This window comes from Erinaceus europaeus, chromosome 3, assembly GCF_950295315.1.
Source record: "Erinaceus europaeus chromosome 3, mEriEur2.1, whole genome shotgun sequence".
Taxonomy (NCBI): Eukaryota; Metazoa; Chordata; class Mammalia; order Eulipotyphla; family Erinaceidae; genus Erinaceus; species Erinaceus europaeus.
This window is the reverse complement of record NC_080164.1, coordinates 397,501-418,048: the sequence shown is the minus strand read 5'-3', so window position 1 is coordinate 418,048 and position 20,548 is coordinate 397,501. Positions and strand designations below refer to the sequence as shown.

Here is a 20,548-nt window from a genome sequence, read left to right as displayed (position 1 = left end):
CACTGAGTCACGATTTGATTTCTAAGTTATTTCTTAAAGACCATATTGCTCTTACTAAAAATACAAACACACGTCTGCACACACACAACTTTACTATGAAATGGATTATGCTGTGGGCAAAAAATGATTCCTCCCACCATTTCTGCTAGGAAATCCTTGTTTACACTCTCTTTTTAGGTTAGAAACCTGACGCTAAAGGTAGAGCAGGAGGCTCAGAAGCGTGCACTTACGCAGAATGACTTGAAGGTGCAGACGCAGCAGGTCAGCACACTCAGGATGTCGGAGAAGCAGCTAAAGCAGGAGAATAACCACCTTATGGAAATGAAGATGAGCCTAGAGAAGCAGAATTCTGAGCTTCGAAAGTAAGTCAAGACGCATCTTATAAGATGTGTGGTTTTCCACATTCATACCTTCCTAGTTTTGCTTTACTTGGGGATTTTATTTATTTATTATATACTGCTGTTTTTTTTCTTTTCTTTTCTTCCTGTACAAGTAATGTGCTCTTAGTCCTTTGTGAATATCACACTTCTCCAGTATTTTCCCTACGACGATGACCATGGTTCTGTGGCAACGTGATACTGTTGGGCGCTCGCTCACACTGCGTCTGCTCCACACGGCTGCTCACACTGCCTCTGCTCCATGCGGCGCTCACACAGCCTCTGCTCCAAGCGGGCGCTCACACTGCCTCTGTTCCACACGGCCACTCACACTGCCTCTGCTCTAAGCGGGCGCTCACACTGCCTCTGCTCCATGCGGCCGCTCACACTGCCTCTGCTCCAAGCGGGCGTTCACACTGCCTCTGCTCCACGCGGCCGCTCACACTGCCTCTGCTCCACGCGGCTGCTCACACTGAGTCAGCTCAACGCGGCCGCTCACACTGCCTCTGCTCCACGCGGGCACTCACACTGCCTCTGCTCCACACGGGCGCTCACACTGCCTCTGCTCCACGCGGCCACTCACACTGCCTCTGCTCTACGCGGGCGCTCACACTGCCTCTGCTCCACGCGGCCGCTCACACTGCCTCTGCTCCACACGGGCGCTCACACTGCCTCTGCTCCACACGGGCGCTCACACTGCCTCTGCTCTACACGGGCACTCACACTGAGTCAGCTCCATGCGGGCGCTCACACTGCCTCTGCTCCACGCGGGCGCTCACACTGCCTCTGCTCCACGCGGGCACTCACACTGCCTCTGCTCCACACGGGCGCTCACGCTGCCTCTGCTCCACACGGGCGCTCACACTGCCTCTGCTCCACGCGGACACTCACGCTGCCTCTGCTCCACGCGGGCGCTCACGCTGCCTCTGCTCCACGCGGGCGCTCACGCTGCCTCTGCTCCACACGGGCGCTCACACTGCCTCTGCTCCACGCGGGCGCTCACACTGCCTCTGCTCCACGCGGCTGCTCACGCTGCCTCTGCTCCACGCGGCCGCTCACGCTGCCTCTGCTCCACGCGGCTGCTCACGCTGCCTCTGCTCCACGCAGGCACTCACTGAGTCAGCTTCACGCGGGCGCTCACACTGCCTCTGCTCCACACGGGCGCTCACACTGCCTCTGCTCCACGCGGCCGCTCACACTGCCTCTGCTCCACGCGGGCGCTCACACTGCCTCTGCTCCACGCGGGCGCTCACACTGCCTCTGCTCCACGCGGGCGCTCACACTGCCTCTGCTCCACGCGGGCGCTCACACTGCCTCTGCTCCACGCGGGCACTCACACTGCCTCTGCTCCACGCGGCCGCTCACACTGAGTCAGCTCCACGCGGGCGCTCACACTGCCTCTGCTGCACACGGGCGCTCACACTGCCTCTGCTCCACACGGGCGCTCACACTGCCTCTGCTGCACACGGCCGCTCACACTGCCTCTGCTCCACGCGGCCGCTCACACTGCCTCTGCTCCACACGGGCGCTCACACTGCCTCTGCTCCACACGGGCGCTCACACTGCCTCTGCTCTACGCGGGCGCTCACACTGCCTCTGCTCCACGCGGGCGCTCACACTGCCTCTGCTCCACGTGGGCGCTCACACTGCCTCTGCTCTACATGGGCGCTCACACTGCCTCTGCTCCACACGGGTGCTCACACTGAGTCAGCTCCACGCGGGCACTCACACTGCCTCTGCTCCACGCGGTCGCTCACACTGCCTCTGCTCCACGCGGGCGCTCACACTGCCTCTGCTGCACACGGGCGCTCACACTGCCTCTGCTCCACGCGGGCGCTCACACTGCCTCTACTCCACACGGGCGCTCACACTGCCTCTGCTCCACACGGGCACTCACACTGCCTCTGCTCCACGCGGGCGCTCACACTGCCTCTGCTGCACACGGGCGCTCACACTGCCTCTGCTCCACGCGGGCGCTCACACTGCCTCTGCTCCACACGGACACTCACACTGCCTCTGCTCCACACGGGTGCTCACACTTGAGTCAGCTCCACGCGGGCGCTCACACTGCCTCTGCTCCAAGCGGGTGCTCACACTGCCTCTGCTCCACGCAGGTGCTCACACTGCCTCTGCTCTATGCGGGTGCTCACACTGCCTCTGCTGCACATGGGCGCTCACACTGCCTCTGCTCCACGCGGCCGCTCACACTGCCTCTGCTCCACGCAGGTGCTCACACTGAGTCTTCTTCATGCGGGCGCTCACACTGTGTCTGCTCCACGCGGGCGCTCACACGGCGTCTGCGCTGTCCTGCGCACACTGTCCACATGGCCGTGGCCTGTTCCTTCATGCAGGCGGACTAGCTGGCATGGACTTCACTCGTCACCTTTTACGTTCTTGGTCATTGTGTGTGCAGTTTTAATTCAGAGAAAAGTAGAGTCATTGCTTAATAATGTGTTTACCCTATTAAAATCTATAAATCACAGTGACATGGAGTGGTAGAAGTGACCAGATTATTTTAAATAAGTCCGAAGTGATACACGAATTGAAGATAGTATGTACAACCATCTCACTTTGAGTCTTGCTATGTAAATCGTAAATATTCACATATTTTCAAACTATAGGAAAAGGAAGCCGTGTCAGTTCCCCTCTGTGGATGCAGCTATATTTCACCTCTCAAAGGTCACATATCTGAGCATTTTGTTAGTTATCCTTCGAGACTTTCTGTCTGTATGTAGACATGTGCAGATTATGCAGACTTGAGGGTTTTTTTTATAGGTTATTATTACTATTATTTTAGTTTATTATCATTATTTTTTCTTTACCAGAGCACTGCTCAGCTCTGGCTTATGGTGGTGCAGGGGATTGAACCTTGCATTCCAGAGCCTCAGGCATGAGTCTCTTTGCATAACCATTATGATATCTACCCCCGCGTTTGCTTGTTTTTTAAATTTTTTTTCTCTCTTACCTTTGAATTGGAATAAATACAATTTAATGTTTTTAAGTAAGCATAGAATAAATAGGTCTTTGCACTTACTTTCTGTTATAATTTTAAAATTTAATTTGTAAAGTGACTTATTTATTTATTAAATAGAGACATAGAAGCTGAGAAGGAAGTAGGTAGAGAGGGGAGAGACAGAGACACCTGTAGCCTGCTTTACCACACATGTTTCCTCCACGGCTGAGCGCCAGGCGCGAACCCGTCCTTGTGCCCTTACCCAGGTGTGCCCCCACTGGCTCCCTACTTAACGTGTCCATCCCTAGGCCTGAAGTCGTTTTTTACTTTTCACGTAGAGAGAGGGAGAGACCATTCAAGACTGCCCCATTGTCATGATACTGTCCTGAGGGCTGTCCCGGGAGGTGGAGCATTAGCAGTTTGGCTTGTGCAATAGCAGTGCTGTCTCTGGGGCCTTAATTATGTTCCTTGGAGGTTGCAACACATAACGAGGAAGAGCACATGAAGGCGTGACACTTGGTGGGCTGGCATAGGGTGTGAGTCTGTGCCGTTGCCACCTGCACTGAGTTGTGGATTCTCCCTTCTCTCCCTGGGCTGTCTCAGTCCTGTCTTCACTCCTGCTGAGTGACTGGTGTTAAGGTGTTACGTAAGGGAATCGGGCAATAGCTCAGCGGGTTAAGCACAGGTGGCACAAAGCACAAGGACCAGCATAAGGATCCCGGTTCAAGCCCCCGGCTCCCCACCTGCAGGGGAGTCACTTCACAGGCGGTGAAGCAGGTGTGCAGGTGTCTATCTTTTTCTCCCCCTCTGTCTTTCCCTCCTCTCTTCATTTCTCTGTCCTATCCAACAACAAAAGCATCAATAACAACAGCATTAATATGACAATAAAAAAGCAGCAAGGGCAGTAAAAGGGAATAAATAAATAAATAAAAAGGTGTTACTTAATTCTACTCACCGGCTGGTCAGAGCGCAGTGTTCAGGTGTTACTAGTTCTACTCACTGGCTGTCAGAGTGCTGGCATGGGCAGAGAAAATCTGGTGCTGCTGTTGCTTGCTGTAGTACTACTTAGCTTAAGACCTCTTTGCTTTTAACAGTTTGCAAGGGCCCCAGAGATGGTTGCTTTTAAGTTAAACCTCATGTTGTTTTTGTTAGAAACTAGAGACAGCACATGTCTGCACATTGCACTAACTCCTGTATGATGACAATATCAGTTTTTTTTGTTTGTTTTTTAACCAGAGCACTGCTCAGCTCTGGCTGATGGTGGTGCAGGGGATTGAACCTGGGTCTTGGGAATTTTGGGGATGAAAGTCTCCTTGCAGAACCACTATGCCGCCTCCCCCACTCATGCCATCATATAGTCTTACAGTCTTAGGAAAAGCCTAAATAATAGTGAAGACGTGAGAGAGATTTTTGTTTTTGTTTTTAAGCATAATAATACCATGAAAATAGCTTGACTTCATGGGTTCTCTGGAAGGGCCTTGAGAATTCTCAGGATTCCTAGGCTGCAGTCCCAGGGCTGTGGGCTGTGGCGGGTGTGGTCCCTGCTGTCCCAGGGCTGTGGGCTGTGGTGGGTGTGCTGCCTGCAGTCCCAGGGCTGTGGGCTGTGGTGGGTGTGCTGCCTGCAGTCCCAGGGCTGTGGGCTGTGGTGGGTGTGCTGCCTGCAGTCCCAGGGCTGTGGGCTGTGGTGGGTGTGCTGCCTGCAGTCCCAGGGCTGTGGGCTGTGGTGGGTGTGCTGCCTGCAGTCCCAGGGCTGTAGTGGGTGTGCTGCCTGCAGTCCCAGGGCTGTGGGCTGTGGTGGGTGTGCTGCCTGCAGTCCCAGGGCTGTGGGCTGTGGTGGGTGTGCTGCCTGCAGTCCCAGGGCTGTGGGCTGTGGTGGGTGTGCTGCCTGCAGTCCCAGGGCTGTGGGCTGTGGTGGGTGTGCTGCCTGCAGTCCCAGGGCTGTGGGCTGTGGTGGGTGTGGTCCCTGCTGTCCCAGGGCTGTGGGCTGTGGTGGGTGTGGTCCCTGCTGTCCCAGGGCTGTGGGCTGTGGTGGGTGTGGTCCCTGCTGTCCCAGGGCTGTGGGCTGTGGCGGTTGTGCTGCCTGTTTAGCAGAGCTGCATCCACCAGGGCTCACAGTTTGCACCTTCCCTGCTTAACCCTTTGCTCTCTGTCCTGCAGAGAGCGGCAAGATGCGGATGGACAAATGAAAGAGCTACAAGACCAGCTGGAGGCAGAGCAGTATTTCTCAGTGAGTCCTGATGCCCGGCTTGGAAATGGCCATCTGGTTTCTAAAAGACCCATTTTACTTGTCTGAATGAGAGACAGAGACCAAAAGACAGGACCACAGAGGGGATTGAACCTTAGACTTCGGACCCTCAAACATGAAAGTCTTTTTTTCCTTGATAGAGTTTTGCTTGTTTGTTTTTGATTAATTCTTGTTAATCAAAACACCTGAAGAGTTTATTGTGATGTGATGTTTACATCACTTAGCTCACAACTCGGCATGAGAGTCTAGATCCAGGCTAGCTGAAACCTGTCATTATCACTAGAAAAATGGTGAACCCAGACACCCATAGTCTGTGCGGTCGACCGAGAGCAGGCCTGATTGGGTCTGGGAGCCCATAGTCTGTGCAATCGACCGAGAGCAGGCCTGGTTGGGTCCGGGAGCCCATAGTCTGTGCGGTCGACCGAGAGCAGGCCTGGTTGGGGCCTGGACACCCATAGTCTGTGCAATCGACCGAGAGCAGGCCTGGTGGGGTCCGGGAGCCCATAGTCTGTGCGGTCGACCGAGAGCAGGTCTGGTTGGGGCCTGGACACCCATAGTCTGTGCGGTCGACCGAGAGCAGGCCTGGTTGGGTCCGGGAGCCCATAGTCTGTGCGGTCGACCGAGAGCAGGCCTGGTTGGGGCCTGGACACCATAGTCTGTGCGGTCGACCGAGAGCAGGCCTGGTTGGGGCCTGGACACCCATAGTCTGTGTGGTCGACCGAGAGCAGGCCTGGTTGGGGCCTGGACACCCATAGTCTGTGCGGTCGACCGAGAGCAGGCCTAGTTGAGGCCTGGACACCCATAGTCTGTGCAATCGACCGAGAGCAGGCCTAGTTGGGGCCTGGACACCCATAGTCTGTGCGGTCGACCGAGAGCAGGCCTGGTTGGGGCCTGGACACCCATAGTCTGTGCAATCGACGGAGAGCAGGCCTGGTTGGGGCCTGGACACCCATAGTCTGTGCGGTCGACTGAGAGCAGGCCTGGTTGGGGCCTGGACACCCATAGTCTGTGCAATCGACGGAGAGCAGGTCTGGTTGGGGCCTGGACACCCATAGTCTGTGCGGTCGACCGAGAGCAGGCCTGGTTGGGGCCTGGACACCCATAGTCTGTGCGGTCGACCGAGAGCAGGTCTGGTTGGGGCCTGGACACCCATAGTCTGTGCGGTCGACCGAGAGCAGGCCTAGTTGGGGTCTGGACACCCATAGTCTGTGCAATCGACCGAGAGCAGGCCTGGTTGGGGCCTGGACACCCATAGTCTGTGCGGTCGACCGAGAGCAGGCCTGGTTGGGGCCTGGACACCCATAGTCTGTGCGGTCGACCGATAGCAGGTCTGGTTGGGGCCTGGACACCCATAGTCTGTGCAATCGACGGAGAGCAGGTCTGGTTGGGGCCTGGACACCCATTGTCTGTGCAATCGACGGAGAGCAGGTCTGGTTGGGGCCTGGACACCCATAGTCTGTGCAATCGACCGAGAGCAGGCCTGGTTGGGGCCTGGACACCCATAGTCTGTGCAATCGACGGAGAGCAGGCCTGGTTGGGGCCTGGACACCCATAGTCTGTGCAATCGACGGAGAGCAGGTCTGGTTGGGGCCTGGACACCCATAGTCTGTGCAATCGACGGAGAGCAGGTCTGGTTGGGGCCTGGACACCCATTGTCTGTGCAATCGACGGAGAGCAGGCCTGGTTGGGGCCTGGACACCCATAGTCTGTGCAATCGACCGAGAGCAGGCCTGGTTGGGTCCGGGAGCCCATAGTCTGTGCGGTCGACCGAGAGCAGGCCTGGTTGGGGCCTGGACACCCATAGTCTGTGCAATCGACCGAGAGCAGGCCTGGTTGGGGCCTGGACACCCATAGTCTGTGCAATCGACCGAGAGCAGGCCTGGTTGGGGCCTGGACACCCATAGTCTGTGCAATCGACCGAGAGCAGGCCTGGTTGGGTCCGGGAGCCCATAGTCTGTGCGGTCGACCGAGAGCAGGCCTGGTTGGGGCCTGGACACCCATAGTCTGTGCAATCGACTGAGAGCAGGCCTGGTTGGGTCCGGGAGCCCATAGTCTGTGCGGTCGACCGAGAGCAGGCCTGGTTGGGGCCTGGACACCCATAGTCTGTGTGGTCGACCGAGAGCAGGCCTGGTTGGGGCCTGGACACCCATAGTCTGTGCGGTCGACCGAGAGCAGGCCTAGTTGAGGCCTGGACACCCATAGTCTGTGCGGTCGACCGAGAGCAGGCCTGGTTGGGGCCTGGACACCCATAGTCTGTGCGGTCGACCGAGAGCAGGCCTGGACACCCATAGTCTGTGCGGTCGACGGAGAGCAGGTCTGGTTGGGGCCTGGACACCCATAGTCTGTGCAATCGACCGAGAGCAGGTCTGGTTGGGGCCTGGACACCCATAGTCTGTGCGGTCGACCGAGAGCAGGCCTAGTTGGGGCCTGTACACCCATAGTCTGTGCGGTCGACCGAGAGCAGGCCTGGTTGGGGCCTGGACACCCATAGTCTGTGCAATCGACCGAGAGCAGGCCTAGTTGGGGCCTGTACACCCATAGTCTGTGCGGTCGACCGAGAGCAGGCCTGGTTGGGGCCTGGACACCCATAGTCTGTGCAATCGACGGAGAGCAGGCCTGATTGGGGCCTGGACACCCATAGTCTGTGCGGTCGACCGAGAGCAGGCCTGGTTGGGGCCTGGACACCCATAGTCTGTGCGGTCGACCGAGAGCAGGCCTAGTTGGGGCCTGGACACCCATAGTCTGTGCAATCGACCGAGAGCAGGTCTGGTTGGGGCCTGGACACCCATAGTCTGTGCAATCGACCGAGAGCAGGTCTGGTTGGGGCCTGGACACCCATAGTCTGTGCGGTCGACCGAGAGCAGGCCTAGTTGGGGCCTGGACACCCATAGTCTGTGCAATCGACCGAGAGCAGGTCTGGTTGGGGCCTGGACACCCATAGTCTGTGCAATCGACCGAGAGCAGGTCTGGTTGGGGCCTGGACACCCATAGTCTGTGCGGTCGACCGAGAGCAGGCCTGGTTGGGGCCTGGACACCCATAGTCTGTGCGGTCGACCGAGAGCAGGCCTGGTTGGGGCCTGGACACCCATAGTCTGTGCAATCGACCGAGAGCAGGCCTGGTTGGGGCCTGGACACCCATAGTCTGTGCAATCGACCGAGAGCAGGCCTGGTTGGGGCCTGGACACCCATAGTCTGTGCGGTCGACCGAGAGCAGGCCTGGTTGGGGCCTGGACACCCATAGTCTGTGTGGTCGACCGAGAGCAGGCCTGGTTGGGGCCTGGACACCCATAGTCTGTGTGGTCGACCGAGAGCAGGCCTGGTTGGGGCCTGGACACCCATAGTCTGTGCGGTCGACCGAGAGCAGGCCTGGTTGGGGCCTGGACACCCATAGTCTGTGCGGTCGACCGAGAGCAGGCCTGGTTGGGGCCTGGACACCCATAGTCTGTGCGGTCGACGGAGAGCAGGTCTGGTTGGGGCCTGGACACCCATAGTCTGTGCAATCGACCGAGAGCAGGTCTGGTTGGGGCCTGGACACCCATCGTCTGTGCGGTCGACCGAGAGCAGGCCTGGTTGGGGCCTGGACACCCATAGTCTGTGTAATCGACCGAGAGCAGGCCTAGTTGGGGCCTGGACACCCATAGTCTGTGCGGTCGACCGAGAGCAGGCCTGGTTGGGGCCTGGACACCCATAGTCTGTGCAATCGACGGAGAGCAGGCCTGGTTGGGGCCTGGACACCCATAGTCTGTGCGGTCGACTGAGAGCAGGCCTGGTTGGGGCCTGGACACCCATAGTCTGTGCAATCGACCGAGAGCAGGTCTGGTTGGGGCCTGGACACCCATAGTCTGTGCAATCGACCGAGAGCAGGCCTGGTTGGGGCCTGGACACCCATAGTCTGTGCAATCGACCGAGAGCAGGCCTGGTTGGGTCCGGGAGCCCATAGTCTGTGCGGTCGACCGAGAGCAGGTCTGGTTGGGGCCTGGACACCCATAGTCTGTGCGGTCGACCGAGAGCAGGCCTAGTTGGGGCCTGGACACCCATAGTCTGTGCAATCGACCGAGAGCAGGTCTGGTTGGGGCCTGGACACCCATAGTCTGTGCAATCGACCGAGAGCAGGTCTGGTTGGGGCCTGGACACCCATAGTCTGTGCGGTCGACCGAGAGCAGGCCTGGTTGGGGCCTGGACACCCATAGTCTGTGCGGTCGACCGAGAGCAGGCCTGGTTGGGGCCTGGACACCCATAGTCTGTGCGGTCGACCGAGAGCAGGTCTGGTTGGGGCCTGGACACCCATAGTCTGTGCGGTCGACCGAGAGCAGGCCTAGTTGGGGTCTGGACACCCATAGTCTGTGCAATCGACCGAGAGCAGGCCTGGTTGGGGCCTGGACACCCATAGTCTGTGCGGTCGACCGAGAGCAGGCCTGGTTGGGGCCTGGACACCCATAGTCTGTGCGGTCGACCGATAGCAGGTCTGGTTGGGGCCTGGACACCCATAGTCTGTGCAATCGACGGAGAGCAGGTCTGGTTGGGGCCTGGACACCCATAGTCTGTGCAATCGACCCGAGAGCAGGCCTGGTTGGGGCCTGGACACCCATAGTCTGTGCAATCGACCGAGAGCAGGCCTGGTTGGGGCCTGGACACCCATAGTCTGTGCAATCGACCGAGAGCAGGCCTGGTTGGGGCCTGGACACCCATAGTCTGTGCAATCGAACGAGAGCAGGTCTGGTTGGGGCCTGGACACCCATAGTCTGTGCGTCGACCGAGAGCAGGCCTGGTTGGGGCCTGGACACCCATAGTCTGTGCAATCGACTGAGAGCAGGCCTGGTTGGGGCCTGGACACCCATAGTCTGTGTGGTCGACCGAGAGCAGGCCTAGTTGGTGCCTGGACACCCATAGTCTGTGCAATCGACCGAGAGAAGGCCTGGTTGGGGCCTGGACACCCATAGTCTGTGCGGTCGACCGAGAGCAGGCCTGGTTGTGGCCTGGACACCCATAGTCTGTGCAATCGACCGAGAGCAGGCCTGGTTGGGGCCTGGACACCCATAGTCTGTGCAATCGACCGAGAGCAGGCCTGGTTGGGGCCTGGACACCCATAGTCTGTGCGGTCGACCGATAGCAGGTCTGGTTGGGGCCGGGAGCCCAGCTCTCACACACACAGGGCCTGTGCTTGGCCCTCTCCCTGCCTGCAGCACTGCTGCTGGGAGAAGCGTATGTCCACAGTGACTCTAAACATTCTCCATGTCAACATTTTTACTTTTTTGAGATCAATTTAAAGAAGACAGAAATTGCCACTTGCGTTTCATTGAAGTCAAGCAGGTGTTTTATGATTTCCCTTTCACTCACCCTGCTTTTCCGACAGCCTCCCTATGACGTGTAGCTGAAAATCACACTAGAAAGATGATTAGCCGATTGACTTCTAAAAGTAGAAGTATTTCTGAAGCTGTTGGTGTGCTCAGACTTTGTCATGAACATAGGTCTGTGTTTTCACCTTGGTTTTTATCTGGCTGGACTTTGAATAGAGAAACACTTGTGATGACAGTGTTTTCTTGTATTTTTCTATTTAGACGCTCTATAAGACACAGGTTAGGGAACTTAAAGAGGAATGTGAAGAAAAGACCAAACTCTGCAAAGAATCCCAGCAGAAGAAACAGGAATTGCAGGATGAAAGGTAAGAAGCCCAGTTACCACTCTTGTTCCTACCTGCTCCAGGAACAGCATCTTTGATGGTCTAAGTAAAAACTTGTTGATGAAGTGAGTTAGAAACTTTGACAGGAGGTGTGGGGGGACAGGTGCTGGTGCAGGTGACACACCCGGTTGAGCACACACCTTACAGTCCACCGGGATCTGGGTTCAAGCCTCAGCTCCCCACCTGCAGGGGGGAAGTTTCACAATTGTGAAGCAGGACTGCAGGTGTCCCTTTACATCTCTTGCCCTCTCTACTCCCCTTCCTTTTCAATTTCTCTCTGTCTTTTCAAATTAAGTAAAGTTTAAAAAAAAGAAAAGAAGAAGAAATGGGCCTGAGGCTCCAAAGTCCCAGGTTCAATCCCCCACACCACCATCAGCCAGAGCTGAGCAGTGCACTGGTAAAAAAAAAAAAAATACAAAGAAGAAACTTAGACTGTAGAGTGAAAATGGAGCCTAAAAACAGGAATGTGCTCCAACTGTGTCTGTGACTGACACACTTTGTGTGTCTGTCTGTAACACGCTTTGTGTCTGTGACTGACACGCTTTGTGTGTCTGCGGCTGTCTGTGACACGCTTGGTGTGTCTATGACTATGACACTTTGTGTCTGTGACTGACACGCTTTGTGTGTCTGCGGCTCTCTGTGACACGCTTGGTGTGTCTATGACTATGACACTTTGTGTCTGTGACTGACACGCTTTGTGTGTCTGCGGCTGTCTGTGACACGCTTGGTGTGTCTATGACTATGACACTTTGTGTCTGTGACTGACACTTGGTGTGTCTGACTGTGACACACTTTGTGTGTCTGCAACTGTCTGACACGCTTTGTGTGTCTCGACTGTGACACTTTGTGTCTGTGACTATGACACGCTTTGTGTGTCTGTCTGTGACACGTTTTGTGTCTGTGACTGTCTGTGACATGCTTTGTGTGTCTGTCTGTGACATGCTTTGTGTGTCTGTGACACGCTTTGTGTCTGTGACACACTTTGTGTGTCTGTCTGTGACACACTTTGTGTCTGTGACTATCTGTGACATGCTTTGTGTGTCTGTGACACGCTTTGTGTCTGACTGTGACACGCTTTGTGTCTGTAACTGTCTGTGACATGCTTTGTGTGTCTGTCTGTGACACGCTTTGTGTCTGTGACTGTCTGTGACATGCTTTGTGTGTCTGTCTGTGACATGCTTTGTGTCTGTGACTGTCTGAGACATGCTTTGTGTGTCTGTGACACGCTTTGTGTCTGTGACATGCTTTGTCTGTGGCGTCTGTGACATGCTTTGTGTGTCTGTGACTATGACACGCTTTGTGTCTGTGACATGCTTTGTCTGTGGCGTCTGTGACATGCTTTGTGTGTCTGTGACTATGACACGCTTTGTGTCTGTGACTGTGACACGCTTTGTGTCTGTGACTGTCTGTAACATACTTTGTGTCTGCGGCATCTGTGACATGCTTTGTGTCTGTGGCGTCTGTGACACGCAGGGACTCCCTGGCCGCGCAGCTGGAGATCACACTGACCAAGGCCGACTCTGAGCAGCTGGCGCGCTCCATTGCTGAGGAGCAATACTCTGACCTAGAGAAGGAGAAGATCATGAAGGAGCTGGAGATCAAAGAGATGATGGCCCGGCACAGGCAGGAGCTCACAGAGAAGGACGCCACCATCGCCTCTGTGAGTAAGGCCGCCGGCTCCTCAGGCTTCTCGGCCCACATGATGTGCTGAGTGCTGAGGTGGGGCGCCCTGGGTCCACGGCCTCTCAGTGCTCACGGAGGTGCTGGTACCTGTGGGCTCAACCGGCCATGGCACCTGCCAGTGGCTCAGGGCCAAAGGCCAAGGATGAAAGGGCAGCCAAAGATGTACTTCAGAGGGCGCCATCTTGTTAAGGCTCAGGTCAGCAGAATCACCATGTGCCTGGTGAGAAAGCCTCCGTAGGACTGTCAGAACGGGGGGCCGGGTGGTAGTGCTCCAGGCCAAGCGCAGGGCTGGCCTGAGGATCCAGGTTTGAGCCCCGGCTCCCCACCTGCAGGGGGGTTGCTTCACAGGTGGTGAAGCAGGTCTGCAGGTGTCTGTCTTTCCCCCTCTGTCTTCCCCTCTTCTCTCCATTTCTTTCTGTCCTGTCCAGTAAAATGGAAAAAAATGGCTACCAGGAGCAGTAGATTTGTAGTGCAGGCTCCATGCCCCAGTGATACCCCAAGAGGAAGAAAGGAAAGAAGGAAAGAAAGGAGGGAGGGAGAGAGGAAGGAAGAAGGGAAGGAGTTCCTGTGCCGGGCTAGCGTGAGGGTGTTTCTTCCCGGGCACGTGCTCTCTGGGTTGGAGAGAACCAGAGCCAATCTGGGCTGCTGCTTACTCAGCGACGCGGGAGAGAGACCAGGAACTCGTGGCTGAATGGGAACACTATGCAACCCTTTATTTTCAGAGAAAATGCCTTTATCTCTGTTGAAACGGAAGCGGCAGGTCGAAAAAGGAAATGGCTAGGAGAGGGGGTAGAGAGAAGAAAAGAGCGTGAAGGTAGCAAGCTTCCATCCAACCAGTGATGAGCGTGAAGGTAGCAAGCTTCCATCCAACCAGTGATGAGCGTGAAGGTAGCAAGCTTCCATCCAACCAGTGATGAGCGTGAAGGTAGCAGGCTTCCATCCAACCAGTGGGATGAGCGTGAAGGTAGCAGGCTTCCATCCAATCAGTGATGAGCGTGAAGGTAGCAAGCTTCCATCCAATCAGTGATGAGCGTGAAGGTAGCAAGCTTCCATCTAACCAGTGATGAGCGTGAAGGTAGCAGGCTTCCATCCAACCAGTGATGAGCGTGAAGGTAGCAAGCTTCCATCCGACCAGTGATGAGCGTGAAGGTAGCAAGCTTCCATCCGACCAGTGATGAGCGTGAAGGTAGCAAGCTTCCATCCGACCAGTGATGAGCGTGAAGGTAGCAAGCTTCCATCCGACCAGTGATGAGCGTGAAGGTAGCAAGCTTCCATCCGACCAGTGATGAGCGTGAAGGTAGCAAGCTTCCATCCGACCAGTGATGAGCGTGAAGGTAGCAAGCTTCCATCCGACCAGTGATGAGCGTGAAGGTAGCAAGCTTCCATCCGACCAGTGATGAGCGTGAAGGTAGCAAGCTTCCATCCGACCAGTGATGAGCGTGAAGGTAGCAAGCTTCCATCCGACCAGTGATGAGCGTGAAGGTAGCAGGCTTCCATCCGACCAGTGATGAGCGTGAAGGTAGCAGGCTTCCATCCGACCAGTGATGAGCGTGAAGGTAGCAGGCTTCCATCCGACCAGTGATGAGCGTGAAGGTAGCAGGCTTCCATCCGACCAGTGGGATGAGCGTGAAGGTAGCAGGCTTCCATCCGACCAGTGATGAGCGTGAAGGTAGCAAGCTTCCATCCAACCAGTGATGAGCGTGAAGGTAGCAGGCTTCCATCCAACCAGTGGGATGAGCGTGAAGGTAGCAGGCTTCCATCCAATCAGTGATGAGCGTGAAGGTAGCAAGCTTCCATCCAATCAGTGATGAGCGTGAAGGTAGCAAGCTTCCATCTAACCAGTGATGAGCGTGAAGGTAGCAGGCTTCCATCCAACCAGTGATGAGCGTGAAGGTAGCAAGCTTCCATCCGACCAGTGATGAGCGTGAAGGTAGCAAGCTTCCATCCGACCAGTGATGAGCGTGAAGGTAGCAAGCTTCCATCCGACCAGTGATGAGCGTGAAGGTAGCAAGCTTCCATCCGACCAGTGATGAGCGTGAAGGTAGCAAGCTTCCATCCGACCAGTGATGAGCGTGAAGGTAGCAAGCTTCCATCCGACCAGTGATGAGCGTGAAGGTAGCAAGCTTCCATCCGACCAGTGATGAGCGTGAAGGTAGCAAGCTTCCATCCGACCAGTGATGAGCGTGAAGGTAGCAAGCTTCCATCCGACCAGTGATGAGCGTGAAGGTAGCAAGCTTCCATCCGACCAGTGATGAGCGTGAAGGTAGCAGGCTTCCATCCGACCAGTGATGAGCGTGAAGGTAGCAGGCTTCCATCCGACCAGTGATGAGCGTGAAGGTAGCAGGCTTCCATCCGACCAGTGATGAGCGTGAAGGTAGCAGGCTTCCATCCGACCAGTGGGATGAGCGTGAAGGTAGCAGGCTTCCATCCGACCAGTGATGAGCGTGAAGGTAGCAAGCTTCCATCCGACCAGTGGGATGAGCGTGAAGGTAGCAAGCTTCCATCCGACCAGTGGGATGAGCGCGAAGGTAGCAGGCTTCCATCTGACCAGTGATGAGCGTGAAGGTAGCAGGCTTCCATCCGACCAGTGATGAGCGTGAAGGTAGCAAGCTTCCATCCAACCAGTGGGATGAGCGTGAAGGTAGCAAGCTTCCATCCAACCAGTGATGAGCTTGAAGGTAGCAAGCTTCCATGCAACCAGTGGGATGAGCGTGAAGGTAGCAAGCTTCCATGCAACCAGTGGGATGAGCGTGAAGGTAGCAAGCTTCCATCCAACCAGTGATGAGCGTGAAGGTAGCAAGCTTCCATCCAACCAGTGATGAGCTTGAAGGTAGCAAGCTTCCATCCAACCAGTGGGATGAGCGTGAAGGTAGCAAGCTTCCATCCAACCAGTGGGATGTGCGTGAAGGTAACCAGCTTCCATCTAACCAGTGATGAGCGTGAAGGTAGCAAGCTTCCATCTAACCAGTGATGAGCGTAAAGGTAGCAGGCTTCCATCCAATCAGTGATGAGCGTGAAGGTAGCAAGCTTCCATCTAACCAGTGGGATGAGCGTGAAGGTAGCAAGCTTCCATCTAACCAGTGGGATGAGCGTGAAGGTAGCAAGCTTCCATGCAACCAGTGGGATGAGCGTTAAGGTAGCAAGCTTCCATCTGACCAGTGGGATGAGCGTGAAGGTAGCAAGCTTCCATGCAACCAGTGGGATGAGTGTGAAGGTAGCAAGTTTCCATGCAACCAGTGGGATGAGCGTGAAGGTAGCAAGCTTCCACCCAACCAGTGGGATGAGCGCGAAGGTAGCAAGCTTCCATCCAACCAGTGGGATCAAACAATACCCTGCAGGCAGGGCGGGTCTCAGACCCAACATTGATTATGTAAATCAACCACAGCAAGCAATGCAGCATGGAGCAGGGGGGCTGGCCTAATGTCCAACATTCCAGAATAGTAAAGTATCAGACAGTTGAATTTGCCCCACCATCTGTCCAGATTTAGTAAAATACTGTCATGATTTTGAAATTGGTTGTCAGACCAGAGGTCTGGTTCAGTGCAAATGAGCCAAGAGGCCAGGAATAGGTTGGTGCTGATGTAGGAAGGAAATGAAAGATTTAGTAAGGTCATTGTTTTCGGAAAAGCAGTTTCTGTGTGGAAAGGGACAGAATTAATTCCTGTTTTAGACCACAGATGGAGGTAAGTTCTCAGGTGTAATTGCAGGGATCGAAATATAAGACACGAGAATTTTAAACTACTAGAAAAGATTCTAAGTACAACAGGAGACTACAAATTAGTGACTGGGCAAAGGTAAAAATAGTATGTGTTTCTTCATTTTCTTCATTAGCCGGGGGAGGGGAGGATCACAGTGTCAGACCTGCATGAACGACTGAGGGGATGGACGAGGAGGATCCCAGGCTGAAGGCTCCAGGGCTCTGCTTACTGTGCACCTTCCAGGCCACAACCTTGGTGTTTATTCAGTGGCAACTGAGCAACAGTGGGCTCCCCACCACCAAAACACTTGTCAGTTTTGGCCTTTGGTGGTCCTGGGGATGAAGCAGGGACTCCTCATTCCTCAGGCGTGAACGCCAGAGCATAGGCTGTCCTGCTATTTCCGCAGTGGCAGGGAAAGGATGTTGGAGTGAGGATCTGGAGTGGGTGTGAAACTGCAGTCAGTCAGAAGCGGGTTGAACCGCCCAGAGAGAGGCCAGACTCCCCTGCTGCCGCTTCACAAGTTGCTTATCCAGAGACAGACAACCATCTATCTCATTAAGAATACTGATCACTTTTTGGGAATGAGGACAGTCTTTGTCTTCCTGGAATCTGCTATGGCAAGGTGGCTCAAAGGCAGACAGATGGACAGACGACCCAAGGAAAGAAGGTTTTAGCAACGTCCCAGAGCGTTTCTACTTGACCTGCTGCTTCACACCTCAGACCTTATGGGTCAGGCCACCACTTGACTTCCCTCCCTTTCATTTCTAGCTTGAAGAAACTAACCGGACACTGACTGGTGATGTTGCCAATCTTGCAAACGAGAAAGAGGACTTAAATAACAAGCTGAGAGACACTCAGGAACGTACGTATTGACAAGAAAGCTGACGTTCAGTACACCTACTGTGTGCAGTCGTGGCTGCTGTGCATCTGATTGTCGTGTCCATGTTTCAGAGCTGTCCAGGATGAAAGAGGAAGAGGTCAGTGCCACCGCTATTAAAGCACAGTTTGAGAAGCAGCTGTTGACAGAGAGAACACTGAAGACTCAGGTTGGAACATCATAAGTGTCTCTTTAATTTTCTTTCTGCATCACAGTTGGCAGTAACAGGTGTATGATATCTGTAAATAGCTTCTAATCAGATTGTTGCAGGATTAACAAAAACCTTTATCTGTGGAGGAAATGGGGGGAGAAAGAGCCAGCCACCGTACATGAGTGACAGGCAGACAGGGAGGAGTGTGGGGCCTCAACACCTGAGTGACACAGGAGGTGAGGAGGAGTGTGGGGCCTCAGTACCTGAGTGACAGGAGGAGGTGAGCAGGAGTGTGGGGCCTCAGCTCCTGAGTGACAGGAGGAGGTCAGGAGGAGTGTGGGGCCTCAGCACCTGAGTGACAGGAGGAGGTGAGGAGGAGTGTGGGGCCTCAGCACCTGAGTGACAGGAGGAGGTCAGGAGGAGTATGGGGCCTCAGCACCTGAGTGACAGGAGGAGGTGAGCAGGAGTGTGGGGCCTCAGCTCCTGAGTGACAGGAGGAGGTCAGGAGGAGTGTGGGGCCTCAGCACCTGAGTGACAGGAGGAGGTCAGGAGGAGTGTGGGGCCTCAGCTCCTGAGTGACAGGAGGAGGTCAGGAGGAGTGTGGGGCCTCAGCACCTGAGTGACAGGAGGAGGTGGGAGGAGTGTGGGGCCTCAGCACCTGAGTGACAGGAGGAGGTCAGGAGGAGTGTGGGGCCTCAGCACCTGAGTGACAGGAGGAGGTCAGGAGGAGTGTGGGGCCTCAGCTCCTGAGTGACAGGAGGAGGTCAGGAGGAGTGTGGGGCCTCAGCACCTGAGTGACAGGAGGAGGTCAGGAGGAGTGTGGGGCCTCAGCACCTGAGTGACAGGAGGAGGTGGGAGGAGTGTGGGGCCTCAGCACCTGAGTGACAGGAGGAGGTCAGGAGGAGTGTGGGGCCTCAGCACCTGAGTGACAGGAGGAGGTCAGGAGGAGTGTGGGGCCTCAGCTCCTGAGTGACAGGAGGAGGTCAGGAGGAGTGTGGGGCCTCAGCATCTGAGTGACAGGAGGAGGTCAGGAGGAGTGTGGGGCCTCAGCTCCTGAGTGACAGGAGGAGGTGGGAGGAGTGTGGGGCCTCAGCACCTGAGTGACAGGAGGAGGTCAGGAGGAGTGTGGGGCCTCAGCACCTGAGTGACAGGAGGAGGTGGGAGGAATGTGGGGCCTCAGCACCTGAGTGACAGGAGGAGGTGAGGAGTGTGGGGCCTCAGCTCCTGAGTGACAGGAGGAGGTCAGGAGGAGTGTGGGGCCTCAGCACCTGAGTGACAGGAGGAGGTCAGGAGGAGTGTGGGGCCTCAGCACGTGAGTGACAGGAGGAGGTGGGAGGAGTGTGGGGCCTCAGCACCTGAGTGACAGGAGGAGGAGGAGGTGAGCAGGAGTGTGGGGCCTCAGCTCCTGAGTGACAGGAGGAGGTCAGGAGGAGTGTGGGGCCTCAGCTCCTGAGTGACAGGAGGAGGTCAGGAGGAGTGTGGGGCCTCAGCTCCTGAGTGACAGGAGGAGGTGGGAGGAGTGTGGGGCCTCAGCACCTGAGTGACAGGAGGAGGTGAGGAGGAGTGTGGGGCCTCAGCTCCTGAGTGACAGGAGGAGGTCAGGAGGAGTGTGGGGCCTCAGCACCTGAGTGACAGGAGGAGGTCAGGAGGAGTGTGGGGCCTCAGCTCCTGAGTGACAGGAGGAGGTGGGAGGAGTGTGGGGCCTCAGCACCTGAGTGACAGGAGGAGGTGAGGAGGAGTGTGGGGCCTCAGCACCTGAGTGACAGGAGGAGGTCAGGAGGAGTGTGGGGCCTCAGCACTTGAGTGACAGGAGGAGGTCAGGAGGAGTGTGGGGCCTCAGCACCTGAGTGACAGGAGGAGGTCAGGAGGAATGGGGGGCCTCAGCACCTGTGTGACAGAAGAGGTCAGGAGGAGTGTGGGACCTCAGCACCTGAGTGACAGGAGGAGGTCAGGAGGAGTGTGGGGCCTCAGCACCTGAGTGACAGGAGGAGGTCAGGAGGAATGGGGGGGCCTCAGCACCTGTGTGACAGAGGAGGTCAGGAGGAGTGTGGGGCCTCAGCACCTGAGTGACAGCAGCTCCTGAGTGACAGGAGGATGTCAGGAGGAGTGTGGGGCCTCAGCATCTGTGTGACAGGAGGAGATGGGAGGAGCCTGGGGTCCTGTGCTGAGAGCTGACACACTGGATTTTCTGACTGAGGAGCTTTCTGTCATGGCCACACGGCTTCTTCACCCCAAGCAAGGTTGCTGGCACTCCTCCCCTTTTGCAGCCCCTGTCCCCTTCTGGGCTTCACACCAGCCCTCAACATGCCGTTACTGTTCCCAGTGAAAATTCTCTTCCTTCAGATTCAGAGCAGATCTGCTGGTTAAACTCCCCTTTAACTGGTTAAAGTTTACATCAGATCTACATTTCTCAGGAAAAAAATGGAAATGATCAAGTAGAACCTGTGGCCTTGTGAGAGCCACTGCAGCTTCCAGTGGAGGGTGGGGACACAGCTCTGGTGTGTGAACGGGTGGGATCACGTCACTGACTCCGCACAGTCCTGGTGGTCATTGTTAAATCATGAACAAGACAGCAACTGGAAGCGAGGAGGACAGGTGAGGATGCTGGCAGACAGTCCCCGGGGCGCGTGCGCAGGGCCAGCTCCTGCCGTGTGGCCAAAAGGCCATCAGCGTGCCCCTGCATCCCTGCTTTCTCTCCCTCAGGCTGTGAATAAGTTGGCAGAGATCATGAACCGCAAAGAGCCCGTCAAGCGGGGCAGCGACACAGATGTGCGGAGGAAAGAGAAGGAGAACCGGAAGCTGCACATGGAGCTCAAGTCTGAGCGCGAGAAGTTCACGCAGCAGATGATCAAGTACCAGAAGGAGCTGAACGAGATGCAGGCTG

The 20,548-nt window shown here is 55.9% G+C and overlaps 1 protein-coding gene and 1 long non-coding RNA gene across 11 annotated transcripts in view; both read left to right on the top strand.

The window, feature by feature from the left end:
* The window catches only part of ROCK2 (Rho associated coiled-coil containing protein kinase 2), a 151,060-nt gene that overhangs the window by 113,984 nt on the left and 16,528 nt on the right, over positions 1-20,548 (top strand). For all 8 annotated transcript variants that reach the window (XM_060186565.1, XM_060186568.1, XM_060186570.1 and 5 more), the window contains 7 exons: positions 178-362; positions 5,488-5,557; positions 11,134-11,237; positions 12,729-12,915; positions 17,405-17,498; positions 17,588-17,682; positions 20,368-20,547. In XM_060186565.1, the coding sequence (XP_060042548.1) occupies positions 178-362; positions 5,488-5,557; positions 11,134-11,237; positions 12,729-12,915; positions 17,405-17,498; positions 17,588-17,682; positions 20,368-20,547 (915 nt within the window). The remainder of the gene's footprint in view (positions 1-177; positions 363-5,487; positions 5,558-11,133; positions 11,238-12,728; positions 12,916-17,404; positions 17,499-17,587; positions 17,683-20,367; position 20,548) is intronic.
* LOC132537429 (uncharacterized) lies at positions 17,785-18,967 on the top strand. 3 transcript variants are annotated; one of them, XR_009548856.1, is made up of 4 exons: positions 17,785-18,063; positions 18,153-18,515; positions 18,559-18,821; positions 18,906-18,967. It is a non-coding gene; the product is annotated as an uncharacterized LOC132537429 (long non-coding RNA). The 3 variants fall into 3 exon arrangements; XR_009548854.1 differs by having other exon boundaries at positions 18,153-18,821; XR_009548855.1 differs by having other exon boundaries at positions 18,153-18,821; positions 18,865-18,967.